The 15,150-nt window shown below is 43.4% G+C and overlaps 1 protein-coding gene across 2 annotated transcripts in view; it reads left to right on the top strand.

Annotated features, from left to right (window-relative positions):
* Positions 1-14,817, top strand: part of itga2.2 (integrin, alpha 2 (CD49B, alpha 2 subunit of VLA-2 receptor), tandem duplicate 2) — a 216,607-nt gene extending 201,790 nt beyond the window's left edge. For both annotated transcript variants that reach the window (XM_085972514.1, XM_085972511.1), the window contains exons 29-30: positions 10,616-10,732; positions 12,841-14,817. In XM_085972514.1, the coding sequence (XP_085828640.1) occupies positions 10,616-10,732; positions 12,841-12,933 (210 nt within the window). In that variant the 3' untranslated portion in view covers positions 12,934-14,817. The remainder of the gene's footprint in view (positions 1-10,615; positions 10,733-12,840) is intronic.
* Positions 14,818-15,150: the final 333 nt, after the last annotated feature.

Genomic DNA, 15,150 nt, shown 5'->3' with positions numbered 1-15,150 from the left:
ATATTAATTATAATTAAGAATGTCTGCTGCCATAGCTACCAGTTGTGGGAGTTCCAGCTGGGTCAGCACTGAATTTGGGTTTGTTTATGCATGTCCTTTCAGACATTTTATTTTTATTAATCGTGAAGCAATGCTTTTATCAAATCCTAATTATATCCTTTTCTGGACATATGTTAATTTGTAAAACCATTTAATAAAATGTAATGTTCTTTTCCATTTTTTTGTATAGTTAGGAACCTTGTCTGATTTTCAATGTTCCCCTCCCTAATCCAGAGACATTGAGACCTATTTTAGCAAGCCTCTTACTACAATAGTACATTCATCTAATACGATTTGGTAGCTTTTTGACATAAGTGGGGAGAACTAGAGCAAAAACTATGGTAAACCTGTCACTTAAACTAACATTTGTGGCATTGCTGGCCGCATTTTATTTTAGACTAAAACTACTTATGTATTATTGTGAAAGAAAAATTCTACTACATTTCAAAGATTTATAAAGTAATCCTGTGCCTGAGTTCTAAAATCCAGCTTCCATTTGTACATTGTTTCACAACATGTGTGGAAATATTTTGCATTCTGTCTGTTTACCTGTTGACTTAGTTATGCATATTGTCCAAAATACTGGATTACAAAATGCTGCTGTCACTTTAGTATGTCGCATGTGTGTGCAAGGTATTACACATTGAAAGGAAGAAAAGGAGGCATACTTACTGACTTGATTAACCAAATGGCCTGTTTATGTATTGTTATGTTCTATGTGGAACTAGCTATGGGAGAGGCTGAAGAAGATCCTCCCAAAGCCTTTCTTTCCCCCAACTCCATTCTCCTCCCTAGCTGCTCATTCAGGTCAAGCCAGATTATCTGTTACTTTGGTATCCTGTTCATCACGAAGCTGGGTTTCACCCCCATATCTTAACCATCACCAAGGCTACTTACTTCCATCTGCACAACATTTCTCACCTCTGCCCTTACCTTACCTAACTGCCACTGAAACCCTATCCACATCTTTGTTTCCTTAAGGCTTGAATTCTCCAACACTCCCCTTGCTGACATCCTGCACTCCGTCCTACTCAAACTCAAGCTTGGTGAAAATTCTGCTACCAGCATCCTGTCCCATACAAAGCCCATCCCACCCATTACCCCTTTCCTAACTGATTTCCACTGCCACTCTGTCCTCCAACACACTGGATTCTTCGTCCTTATCCTTCTTTATAAATCCCTTTATGGCCTTGCCCCACCATACCTCTACAACCTCCACTCGCCTTCTGTCCCAACAAGCGCCCCCCCCCCTCCTTTGCCCATATGACCCTGGCCTACTGTACATCATCTTCTCCTGCTGCGCATCCGTCGGTGGCATATATTTCAGCCATCTTGGCTCTACTCTCTGGAACTCCCTACTTAAACCTCTTTGCTTATACTTCTTTCCCTGTCTTTTACAGTCTCCTCAAAATCTAACTTAGAATTTTTTTGTTGTTTTAACCATAAAATTGGCACAAACTGGATGGGGGGGGGGGGAGGAATTTGGATAGAAACCTTTTCTGCCCCTCCCTAGCCTCTTTGCAAAATTCCAACATGGGGACATCGTTTTGTAAAGCCGTGCTTCCTTGTCTTGCCACAGTTGAAACCAGGATGACAGTTTCCACTGGAACTGCTGCCAGTTTCATACAGCATATGGCCAACGGAAAGTTATGGTAAGTGATGCAGGAATACCTGCCGAACAAGTGGCGTAAATGGGGTCCACGCTGCCATTTCCCAATGGCAAAGTGCCACTCCAAATTTCCGGTGCCCCCATGGTATGGCCATGCCACAAGTGCTGTAAATGGTCCAAGCACGCACCCGTTTTATGCAAGTCACCATGTCCCTGGGATTTGGGCCATGTTTCTTGTGCTAACAAGTATATAAACATAAAATATATAGGGGCAGAATTTACAGTCAGTATGATGGCGTACTCTGAGTATGTTGTCATACCGCCATTGACATCAGTCATCGGGAAAATGCCGGAATCGATTATTAAGGAAGTGGTAACAGGGCACTTAAAAAATCATAATATGATTAGGCAGAGTCAACATGGTTTTATGAAAGGCAAATCATGTTTGACAAATTTATTAGAGTTTTTTGAGGATGTAACTATCACGGTAGATATAGGGGAACCAGTGGATTTCCAAAAGGTATTCGATAAGGTGCCACATAAAAGTTTACTAAGCAAGATAAGGGCTCATGGAGTTGTGGGTAATATATTAGCATGAATAGAGGATTGGTTGACGGACATAAAACAGAGAGTTGGGAATAAACGGGTCATTTTCCAGTTGGCAGGCTGTAACTAGTGGGGTGCCACGAGGATCAGTGCTTGGGTCTCAGCTATTTACAAACTATATTAATGGCCTAGATGAAGGGACTGAGTGCAACGTATCCAAGTTTGCTGATGATACAAAGCTAGGTGGGAAAGTAAGCTGTGAGGAGGACACAAAGAGGATATTGACAGGTTAAGTGAGTAGGCAATAAGGTGGCAGATGGTGTATAATGTGGGGAAATGTGAGGTTATTCACTTTGGTAGGAAGAATAGAATAACAGAATGGGGGAAAAATTCATTAGTGACCATTTTGGGTCGCTAACATCGCCTGGGCGCTAAATTTAATGCCCGGCGAAAAATAGCGCCGGCAATCGCTAACTTCAGTTTTAGCACCCCAAGAGGGAGGTGGAACGCTAATTCAATTCGCTAATTCCTTCTTAGAGCACTAACCCCAAATATTGGGGCAGTGCGTTCTGCAGCACGACGCACTGAGCCACGTAGCGCTGTTGCATGGAAGGGCTCTTCCCCTCATTAAAGGGGAGGGCCCAAGTCCACAACTCTGCGGGGCCCTACCTGGACCACCGGGGAGCAGGGTGCCATGCTGTGCCAGCAGCCTGGCACTCGAGGAGATCGCGGCACTGACCCCACGTTAAAAGAAGCAACGGGCCACAACAAGTAAGTCGACAGATTTTTTTCCCCTCGTCCGCCACCTCCCCTTTACTTACCGCCCCGAGAGCCTCCTGCTGCCCTGTTCCCGCCCCTTGAACTGGTCGCTGCCATCGCCCAGCGCAGATTCAGGGGGCGTGGGCCAGTTTTGCAGTCGGGGAGAAAACGGGGCGCTGCGCACGGTGATGACCGCCTGCGTAGCGGAGCGGGGTGCTACTGGTTACCATCACCGCTGAATTTAACGGGAGTCATTAGCGGTGCCTCACCCAGGCGAAAAGTCCTTTGTGGCCCATTAGCGCCCCCCGGAGATGTTAATGGGAGGCGCAAATGCACCAAATTTCTAGCCCAATGGTGAGACCACACCTGGAGTACTGTGCACAGTTTTGGTCTCCTTATCTGAGGAAAGACATACTAGCCTTGGAGGCAGTGCAACAAAGGTTCACTAGATTGATTCCTGGGATGAGAGGATTGTCCTATGAGGAGAGATTGTGTAGAATGGGCCTATACTCTCTGGAGTTTAGAAGAATGAGAGCTGATCTCATTGAAACATGTAAAATTCTGAGGGGGATTGACAGGGTAGATGCTGAGAGGTTGTTTCCTCTGGCTGGAGATTCTCAGACTAGGGGCCATAGTCTCAGGATAAGGGCTCGGCCATTTAAGACTGAGATGAGGAGAAATCACTTCACTCAGAGGGTTGTGAATCTTTGGAATTCTCCACTACAAAGCGCTGTGAATGCTGAGTCTTTGCTTATATTCAAGGCTGGGATAGATTTTTGGACTCTAGGGGAATCAAGGGATATGGAGAGAGGGCGGGCAAGTGGAGTTGAGGTCGAAGATCAGTCACGATCTTATTGAATGGCAGAGCAGGCTCGAGGGGCCATATGGCCTACTCCTGCTGTTAATTCTCATGTTCTTATGTGACATTTTTAACTCGGAAAAGGCCTATGACAGCACCACCTACAGGAGTACTTATAATAAAGTTTCAATGAAACGTACTCCCACATACCAAACCTGATGGCCCGGAATTTGCGGACAGCAGTGAAGCGAAGACATTCGCTGTTGGCCCCGAAGTATGCTTCGCACAAAGATCTTGCGATCTCTGTGTCGAAAAGTTCGGGTTTTCAGACGTGCAATTCAAATCAACAGAGTATTCTGGGGATCCCCCTAGTCCGAGCTGCTGTGATGTCAACAAGCTGTCTAAGCATCCAATCAAAATGCAGAATTCTCACAGACAGCGAACAAGGAAGTGGGTAAACGCTTAAAATTCTAAGGCAGCAAAATTCGGTTGCTTTGCGCCTCCCATTAGCGCTCCAAGGGGGGCGTACTTGCGGCCGGGGCGGTGATATTTAAAGGGAAGGTGGCCGTTTTTTTTGTGGGCCGCCTGCCAGCACCTGCCCTCCTCCCGCAGGGTGCTGGCCGCAATCTGTCAGCCCGGCACTCCTCTTGAGGGCCCCGGTTCGTGCTGCACAAGGTTCTCCCCTTTAATAAGGGGAGGGAGGCCTGCAGTACCACGGCACTATGTGCCGGCGCGCGTGGTGCTGCAGCACGTAGCACTGCGATATTGAACTGGTGCGCCCCAAGAGGGAGGCAGAGCGCTTCCAGTAGCACCCCGCCTCCTGCTTGGGTTGCTGCCATTCAATTTCGGGCGCGTGGGTGCTAACTTTTTTAGCACCCTGGTGAAGTTAGCACCCTAAAGGGGGCGCGAGCCAATTTTTCCCCCTAACTTTTTGAAAATGTTAGAGAGCAAAACAAAAATTGGTGCTCTCACATGAGGAAAAGGCAAACCTGAAATAAAGATGAACGAACTAATTTCTTAAAAATTGTAATTTTTATTAAAATGGATAAATTTCACACTGCACAAACTTAAAATTAGTTTTTCAGGCCCATAACCTTTGATTAGCAGTCAATACGCCGTTAAAATCCTAGTTACACCTAGTCCCTTTGGGTCCAACTCTTAAGGCACAAAAATGGATAGATTTAATCATGTTCTTGTGAAATATGTATTTCTTGCACTTCTTATTTTGTTAATAAATTATTTGGGGTAAATAATTTAGAAATTTTAGTTACTAAAAAAAAAATGGCAAAGGTTTGTTCAAAAAGCATTTTGAATAATTTGATTGGTTCATTAACAAATCCAAGACAGTGAAATGTTAACATGTTCCTATGTTTTTTTTTAGACAAGCATTAACCTGTTTAAATTTGAACTGCAGTGTGATATGTATTAAATGGATCCCCAATGCCATTGCTCATCTATCCATCTATTACATGATGGCCTGGAAGTTGTGGTCTGGATGATGGGGAACTGGCAGTGGTCGCCATCATTCCACCTTTGAAACTGACTGCAACTGCACATGCGGTAATCCTGAAGTTGCGGCTAGTCATTCACTGCTCCGACGCAGGCTGCGCTGTGCTCTCCCCCCACCCCACATAGTCGGCAATCAGTGTAATCACTCAAATCAGGGAAAGTGCTGAAAACTTCAGCTCTTCCGCAGTAATAACGCTGTTAAACTCTCATTAAAGGGGAGGGCCCAAGTCCACAACTCTGCGGGCTCAGCAGGCCAATTAAGGGCCACCCGGCAACAGGTGACGTCACAGACTAAATTTCATCTGTCAAGACGTTTTGACAGATGAAATATCAGTGTTTCACAGCTGTTTGAAGCTGTCAAACACTGACAGTCTTACTTCTAACCTGGGTCCTTCTACACAGACTCAGTTAGAAGTCTCTCCGGCACAGAAAGCTGCAGGCTGTCACTTTTGACAGTTCGCAGCCGTTCTGCTTTCTGTGCCGGTTAGATGATGGACTCCCGAAACCTAGAGGAAGGAAGGCTAAAAAGGTAAGTACAGGTAATTTAAACTGCTTTACACACTTTAGACACATCAAACACACTTACCTTTGCACTCGTGCACCCATCACTCACCTGAACACCAACATCTTGACCCCTCCAAGTCCTTCAACTCGATGGCCCGACTCCTCTAACTTGGCGTGGTTTGGAGCCGTCGGGAATCCCACACTTCAAGCTTTAAAATAGGGATTAGGCTAAAAACTGCCTGTTAACTACCTGTTAACAGGCAGTTAATTGTCACTAATCCCTTCCGGGATGGTTTCCTGGACCAATATGTCGAGGAACCAACCAGAGATCAGGCCATCTTAGACTGGGTTTTATGTAACGAGAAAGGATTAATTAGCAATCTTGTTGTACGAGGCCCCTTGGGTCGGAGCGATCATAATATGATCAAATTCTTCATTAAGATGGAGAATGAAGTAGTTGACTCAGAGACTAGGGTCCTAAATTTAAATAAAGGAAACTACGATGGTCTGAGGCGCGAGTTGGGTAGGATTGATTGGGGAATGTCACTCAAAGGGTTGACGGTGGATAGGCAATGGCAAACATTCAAAGACCGAATGGATGAACTACAGAATTTGTTCATCCCAGTTTGGCATAAAAATAAAACAAAAAAGGTGACTCAACCGTGGCTAACAAGGGAAATTAGGGATAGCATAAGATCCAAGGAGAGGACATATAAATTGGCCAGAAAAAGCAATAATCCTGAGGATTGGGAGCAGTTTAGGATTCAACAAAGGAGGACAAAGGGATTAATTAAGAAGGGGAAAATAGAATATGAGAGTAAGCTTGCAGGGAACATAAAAACTGACTGTAAAAGCTTTTATAGATATGTGACGAGAAAACGATTGGTGAAGTCAAGCATAGGTCCCTTGCAGTCAGAATCAGGGGAATTTATAATGGGGAACAAAGAAATGGCAGACCAACTAAATACATATTTTGGTTCTGTCTTCACAAAGGAGGACACAAATAACCTCCCAGAGATGCCGGGGAACATAGGGTCTGATGAAAGGGTGGAATTGAAAGAAATCAGTATTTGTAGGGAAATGGTGTTAGGAAAATTGATGGGACTGAAGGCTGATAAATCCCCAGAGCCTGATAATCTACATCCTAGGGTAATTAAGGAAGTGGCCCTAGAAATAGTAGATGCATTGCTGGTCATCTTCCAGAACTCGATGGACTCTGGAACAGGACCCATGGATTGGAGGATAGCTAATGTTACCCCACTATTCAAAAAAGGTGGTAGAGAAAAAGTGGGGAATTATAGACCGGTAAGCCTGACATCGGTAGTGGGGAAAATGCTAGAGTCCATTATAAAAGATGTAATAGCAGAGCACTTGGAAAGCAGTGACAGGATCGGACAAAGTCAACATGGATTTACAAAAGGTAAATCGTGCTTGACTAATCTACTGGAATTTTTTGAGGATGTAACGTAAAATAGATAAGGGAGAACCAGTGGATGTGGTGTATTTGGACTTTCAGAAGGCTTTCGATAAGGTCCCGCATAAGAGATTAGCATGCAAAATTAAGGCACATGGGATTGGGGGCAAGGTATTGACATGGATAGAGAACTGGTTGGCGGATAGAAAGCAAAGAGTTGGAATAAACGGGTCGTTTTCCGAGTGGCAGGCAGTGACTAGTGGGGTACCGCAAGGATCGGTCCTAGGACCCCAGCTGTTCACAATATATATTAATGATCTGGACGAGGGAATTGGATGTAATAGCTCCAAATTTGCAGACGACACAAAGCTGGGTGGGAGGGTATGCTGTGAGGAGGATGTCGTGAAACTCCAGTACGATTTGGACAGGTTGGGTGATTGGGCAGAAACATGGCAAATGCAGTATAATGTGGATAAATGTGAGGTTATCCACTTTGGTGGCAAAAACAGGAAGGCAGATTATTATTTGAATGGCAATAGATTGGGAGAAGGGGAAGTGCAAAGAGACCTGGGTGTTCTTGTGCACCAGTCGCTGAAGGTAAGCATGCAGGTGCAGCAGGCAAGAAGGCAAATGGTATGTTGGCCTTCGTAGCAAGAGGGTTCGAGTACAGGAACAAGGATGTCTTGCTGCAGTTGTACAGGGCCTTGGTGAGACCGCACCTTGAGTATTGTGTGCAGTTTTGGTCACCTTATCTGAGGAAGGACGTTCTTGCCATGGAAGGAGTGCAGCGAAGATTCACCAGGCTGATACCTGGGATGGCAGGAATGACGTATGAGGAGAGATTGTGTCGATTGGGCTTATACTCACTGGAGTTTAGAAGATTGAGAGGGGATCTCATCGAAACCTATAAAATTCTGTCAGGCCTGGACAGACTAGATGCAGGAAGGATGTTTCCGATGGCCGGGGAGTCCAGAACCAGCGGTCATAGTCTAAGGATAAGGGGTAAGCCATTTAGGAGTGAGATGAGGAGGAATTTCTTCACCCAGAGAGTGGTGAACCTGTGGAATTCTCTACCACAGAAGGCAGTAGAGGCCAGTTCATTAAATATATTCAAGAAGGAGTTGGATATATTTCTTAAGGCTAAAGGGATCAAGGGATATGGGGAGAAGGCAGGAACAGGGTACTGAATTTGGATGATCAGCCATGATCTCATTGAATGGCGGAGCAGGCTCGAGGGGCCGAATGGCCTACTCCTGCTCCTATCTTCTATGTTTCCCGCCTCGGGCAGGCGGGTCCCAGTGCGGGGCGGGTACCCGCCTCCTTTGAAACTTACATGGAGGTGGGTTTGGGGCGGGATGGTGTCGGGACCCCCGAATTCGGGACTTTAACCCCCCGCACGCCTCCAATCCCGACTCCACGCGTCAGTTAAAATCGAGGCCGATATCTTTGCCCAGAATAGTAAAGTTGTTAGCAGGAGGTAGCTCCTGCAGTCTGAGCATGTGCAGTGTGCACAATTTCCCAAATGCATTAGTAGTATTTAAAGTAGGCAAATGATGGGATGGTTTTCTCAGTCCCCAACATAATTGTTTTTTTCTAAATTATCTGAAAAAAAGCTAGAGTATAAATTTTAAAAGTTGTATTCAGGCAAAATCTATATTCAGCATTGTACTTTTGAACCCAGAGGGGGTGTGTGTATGTGTGTGTGTGAGAGAGAGTGAGAGAGAAAGACAGACTTTACTGATTATACACCTATTGTAGCTTTAGTTGACATTCGAGTTATAAATATTTTACAAATTTCACAAAGTGTTATAAGCTGAGGGAGAGATTTTAACTCTGTATGGGTTTAGAGCAGTGGATAGCAAGGTGGGTCAGAAACTCAGTCACTGCTGGAGAAATGAGACCCGGGCTATTTTAACTCCCGGGACTCTTTAATCTGCCACTTTTACAATGGAATGGGGACAAGGCGGCAAAAAATAGCACATCCTGGATACTGCCCACCAACACAAGGTAGGTGGCAGCACTGAGTTCCTGGGGCATCTCACATTCAGGAAGAGGGAACGTCCAGGGCAGACGAGAGGCCTAAGCTTTCCTTGTAAGCACTGCTGCTCCTCCTGGCTCCACATTCAGCTCCACAGAGGCATGAAAGAAACTTAACTTTCTCGGCCTTTTTTGGGCTTGATCCTCTTTCGACCTGGCAGGAAAGCTGCAGTGGCTCCTTGCTCAGGCCTGAATTTAATTTATAGTGGAGTTTTAATGCTATCATCAGGACCCAATATGCATATAGAAAGAAGGACCCCACTGGCATTGGGCGGGTGTCCTTGTCGCCTGCACAGGAGAGCAGGTTAAAATTGCAGGCAGTGAGATTCTGTCAGCTTTCCAGTGGAATGAATGAGATCAACAATACAGCAATTGTATTGGAAGTCCATGCCCCTGCCCCTTTCTCAGTTCTGTCATATCCATGCCCTCCCCCTTTGTTCCCTGCTGGCAGGCATGAGGAATCTCCCAGTGAGCTAAACCCTGTATTCCACCAAAGTTCTGCCAAATCTCAGGCTTCCGCTCCACAGTTCTAGCAAATGTAGGTTCTCCCTTTACAGTGATTCCAGACCAAAGGATTCACTCATACTGCCAAACCCCAGCAATCCCACTGACAAACTCTGTGACTCTAACTCTAGTTCTGCCCACATTTAAGCTCTAGTGCTACCAAAGCTTAAGACCATCCCTGAGTGTTAGTAACACCCTAGACTACCCCAATGCAGCTAAACCTCACTCCTCCTACTTAGTACTGCCAAATACCAAATGGCACATCTTGCATATCATCTTGCTGTTTATTATTAACTGTAAAACTTGTAAATAAATATAGTTAAAGGAATTATCAATATAAAATAAAGGCCATTATTATCAATATAAAATAATGGATCGAGTTGTAGAATTCAATCTCCAAAGCACTGGTAACAATCCCAGAATAACATTTAATAAAAATGGAATCACTGGCCTTGCTGTTATGCTCTACATGGCATAAACACCTCTATTGTTATAAAACATAGTCCCTCGACTCATCTTTGGAGATCTGCTAGTAATATATAATAGTATATTGTATTTTACACAGTAATAACGCTCTTGTTATGAAATTGTATATCTACCATGAGCACTGCTATGGGAGATCCGCTCATTTTATATTAAAAGGTAAATTCATTGATCCCATGCTCCTGGCGGGGAGCAGTGCTTTAAGGGAGTGTGGGTAGGAATATTAACACTACCGTGTTGTAAACCTTTCTCCAAAGCATACTTCCTTCAGGCATGGCTCCTCGCTAGGACTACTAGATTGGTCAATTTACGCTCAAATCTGCACATTTGCTTTTTTTGTTCCAAGTTAATAGCTTTAATGAATCTTTGAACAGGATTGAGGTCTAACTGTGCTTTTTACCTTGATTTTTAGATCCCAATTACATTAATCAAACCAGTGGAAAAAGAACAAGTTCCCATAGGAGTAATTGTGGGGAGCATAATAGGAGGGCTACTTGTACTTTTAGTCTTGGTTGCTGCCCTGTGGAAAGTAAGTACCTTCTTTAGTTTTCTAAACTTAATCATTTGGTTTGGAGAGTGAGATGTCACTGTACATCACAATCTCTTTGTGATTACTATTTTGCCCTTTATGGTCTTGAGTCATCATAAAATGCACAATGATTCCCATAGCCCACACAGCTCTGTAATTGGCTACCCTAATACATAACATGCACTTGAATGTTACATATAAGTTGGTAACCTATGTAACATATATGTAAGTGACAATAATGGCCAGATTGTTTCATGGATCGCATTGTAGGGGACAGTCTCAAAGGCCGCGATTTTGTAAATGGATGCGGGTTGGGAGCGGGTCAGGTGGTTTCCAGCTTCCAGTCCCCCCCCCCCCAAATGCATCCGGCCCATAGACATGATTTTACGCTGATTGACCTTGTTAAGCCCGCCCTGCAGGCTTGCCGGCCAATTAAGAGGAAGCCGGTCAGATGGCGTCATTTGATGACGCGTCATCTGCCAGTTTTCTTAAAGGGACCACGCACAATTTTTTTTTGACAGCCTATTTCTCAGTGTTTGACAGCATTGAGGTGCTGCAAACACTGACAATCACTGTACAAAGGTGAGCTCTTGCACCCAGGCTCGCCAATGACTCCCTCCATAGGCTGGAACAGATGGCAGCTGCAGGTGAGGTAACAGAAGCGATCTGTCACTGGTGAGAGAGGTTTTCCCAATGAGGTGGGACTAGACATCCTATTCAAAACTAAAGAAATGTGTAAATGCATTAAAAATGATTTTCCCAACATTTTCTTACCTCTGAGACTCACCAGTGCACCATTGGATCCTTCACACCACTTCTGCAGCTGTCATCAATGCAGAAACATTACAGCAGACTCACAGCATGCCACACTTACCTGGCGTGGTGTTTCGGACGTCAGGAAGCCCGAGGCATAAGTGGCAAAATTAAAAAATAGCCTGTCAACTACTCTCAACTACCTGTTAACAGGCAGGTAATTGGCTTTAATCCTCTTCCCACCGCTAGGTCTCGGGTCCATGCGCAAATCGGGGAACCGACACTTGGGAAAATTGTTTGGAAGCGGGTTGACGGCGGGATCGGACCCCGACATCAAACAAAATCATTTTAACCTTTGACCCGCCTCCAAACCCACATAAATACTGTGGCAACAAGGGCAGGTCAGAGACTTGGTATTCTGCGGCGAGTGCCTCATCTCCTGACTCCTCAAAGCCTTTCCACTATCTACAAGGCACAAGTCAGGAGTGTGATGGAATACTCTCCACTTGCCTGGATGAGTGCAGCTCCAACAACACTCAAGAAGCTCGACTCCATCTAGGACAAAGCAGCCCGCTTGATTGGCACCCCATCCACCACCTTAAACATTCACTCCTTCCACCACCGGCGTACCGTAGCTGCAGTGTGTACCATCTACAAGATGCACTGCAGCAACTCGCCAAGGCTTCTTCGGCAGCACCTCCCAAACCCGCGACCTCTTCCACCTAGAAGGACAAGGGCAGCAGGTGCATGGGAACACCACCACCTCCAAGTTCCCCTCCAAGTCACACAACATCCATTACTTAGAAATATATCGCCGATCTTTCATTGTCACTGGGTCAAAATCCTGGAACTCCCTCCCTAACAGTACTGTGGGAGTACCTTCACCACACGGACTGCAGTGGTTCAAGAAGGCGGCTCACCACCACCTTCTCAAGTGCAATTAGGGATGGACAATAAATGCTGGCCTTGCCCGCAACGCCCACATCCCATATACGAATAAATAAAACGCCCTCTCAGTGCCGATAAAATCACAGCCAAGGTGTCTGTTGCAGGCATTTTTGAATGAACCATAACATTTTTCAGTTCAGAAGGAGGCCATTTGGCCCATAATGCCTGTGCTAGCTCTCTGAAAGAGCTATCCTCATTCCTGTCAATCGCCATACAAATTAGTGAGCACGAGGCTTGTTTCTCACTCTGGCTCTGCCCAGAGCAGAAGATTTACCACAATGTTGGCAATTATGCAAATTTGATCTTGAATAGCAATTTACAATGCGTGGATCCCACTAGTTGTACACAAGAGGAAATGTGATACTAAAGGGCCTTTCCATTTCTCTGAATAATTTTTTTTTAAACAGTTTGGATTCTTTAAAAGAAAATACAACAAACTGGCAAAGGATGAAGAGGACAATGAGGACAATGACAATGATAATGACGCTGAAGAAGAATGAACAATGGCTAATTTCACTGTGAATTTTACTGGTTCTATTTAGCACGACTCTTTAGAGTGAACTGTTGAATATGCCTGGTACCAAATGCTATGGTAGTTGTGTTTATAACAAGTCACTAGCAAGTGAGTTTAAGGAGATATCATTCCAGACAAAAAAAAAATGAATGTTTGGTGTATTCAATGTTTACATTTTCTGGGGGTGAAATTTCCACTTTTAAAGAAAAGGAAAAATGCTTGCTTTCCTTTGTAATTGAGCCACTAACACAATCGTGGAACTATGTGGCTTTAAATGTGCTGCGATTTAATTTGTGGGTTGTCAATTATGAAGAAAAGTGGGCAATTTCCTGAGTTAGTTTTGAGGAATTTCATTCTTGATCCTGTCTTTTGGATTTTAGAATAGTCAGTGTCAATGACACACATTAGGCATAAAGATGACAAATATAACAAAAATGCACCAGATTTTACAAAATATACTTGATACTTGATTAGTACATGGTGAAAGATGAAATAGGGCAAAATATTTTCTTTTTTTAAATTTTAGTCATGAACTACTTAAGAGTTTGTCATAAGTGAAATTACATTGTAAAAGACAAAAATAATAAAACTCACATTTTAGGATGTTTTAATTTCTATCTCGCATCAACAAGGAAAAAATAAACAATTACTGTTATGCCATGTGATATTTTACTAATTACCACCGAGATGCTGAGGGCAAATTTCTGCATACGTGCTGCTGACAGGAAACCTTGCTCAACGAGAGTGAATATCAGAGAATTGCGGGCAGTCCCTCTGCTGGTTTCCAAAGTGTGCTGCTGGTGGGCCAGGTTCCCTGCTGTCAGCACATACTCAGGAAAATTATCCCCATTGTCTCCATATGCACATTGACCAAGGGCAAATATTGATTCTGATCAATACAAACACAGTACTATAACATCCAATAATCACGCCCAATAAGGCACATCACAACAGAGAAAGTTAACTCCAGATTTAAAGTTGTGTTGCAATCCGAATCATGCATTCTATTATCAATTTAATACTTACTTTTCTATGTTGTAAATCAGACTACAGTAGAATCCTATTATAGTTTGCTTGAAGACATGCCAATTTCACTGTACTCTGTCACATACTTTGTTTCGCTGTCCATTTCAGCTTTCATCAGAACAATAATTCATCTAAAATTGATTTATGTCATCTGCCAAGCTCCAAATAGCATCCTATCCACAGTCATTACAAGTAATGACAGTCACAGTGTGATGGGCTTAACATACTAAAGCCAATGCCATGGTGTGTGTACATTTTGGGTCAATGGTACTATATTATGTAAAATAGAACTTTCATAATCTCTTTTGCACAATATTAGAGTAAGAAATAGTTTTTTATATAATTAATCTGTGGGATTAGGTTAAAATGATAAGAAATCTCTAACAAGAAAAAGATTCTTCAGGTCTGGTACTGTTTTAAATAATGTGATTAGTAACTTACATTTTATGTGCATCAACTTTTCTGCCTCCAACATTTGATTTTGTATTTTTATTTTTTGAACAGTGTAAAAAAAAAGGCTGCCAAAACCCTGTTTTAAAAACAAGCGTGCTGAGCACTCTGGTAGTCTATATGAATCCTATGTAAAAGCCAGCTATGGTGCAATGCTGGGGACTTTGCTATTTGCACTGATACATTTTTTTTTATATATATATAAAATGATCTGAGTTTTCCTGCATTAATGCTTTTAATTAATATTTATTAGGTGGTTTTCTTGCTCAAACTTTACACTACTGGTTTTTTGGATTGAAAATCTAAAGGGTTTTCTTGTTATGCATTACCTCCTTTTTATATGAAATGCCTGTACTTCAGTAACTCACAGACTTTATTAAAAAAAATGAACATGTATTGCACCTACTGTGTTTTCTTTTACTCCCAATACTATCATTACCATTGTAGAACAGTTTGTGATTTTCCTGCGTGTTGTTTCCACTGGATGCTTGTACATCTGCGACTTCTCGTAGTTCTGGGCACGGTATGAAAAAAGCCTTGTAATCTGATGGGTTCTGTCACTTCTTAATTCCATTTTCTCTCTCTCTTTGTTGTAACATTCCATGTCTTTATTTTATAAATAGAGAAATATAATTGGTGCTCCTTTTTTTCTCATGCTCCTTCAAATCTCTAATTATACATCCTATGCATTCTTCCTCCACCCTACATCTTTGCAGTGTTGAAATCA

The sequence above is a fragment of the Somniosus microcephalus genome, chromosome 2, assembly GCF_052327205.1.
Source record: "Somniosus microcephalus isolate GS21.2 chromosome 2, FLI_Smic_1.0, whole genome shotgun sequence".
In the NCBI taxonomy this organism is placed as follows: domain Eukaryota; kingdom Metazoa; phylum Chordata; class Chondrichthyes; order Squaliformes; family Somniosidae; genus Somniosus; species Somniosus microcephalus.
This window is presented reverse-complemented; position numbering and strand designations above follow the sequence as displayed.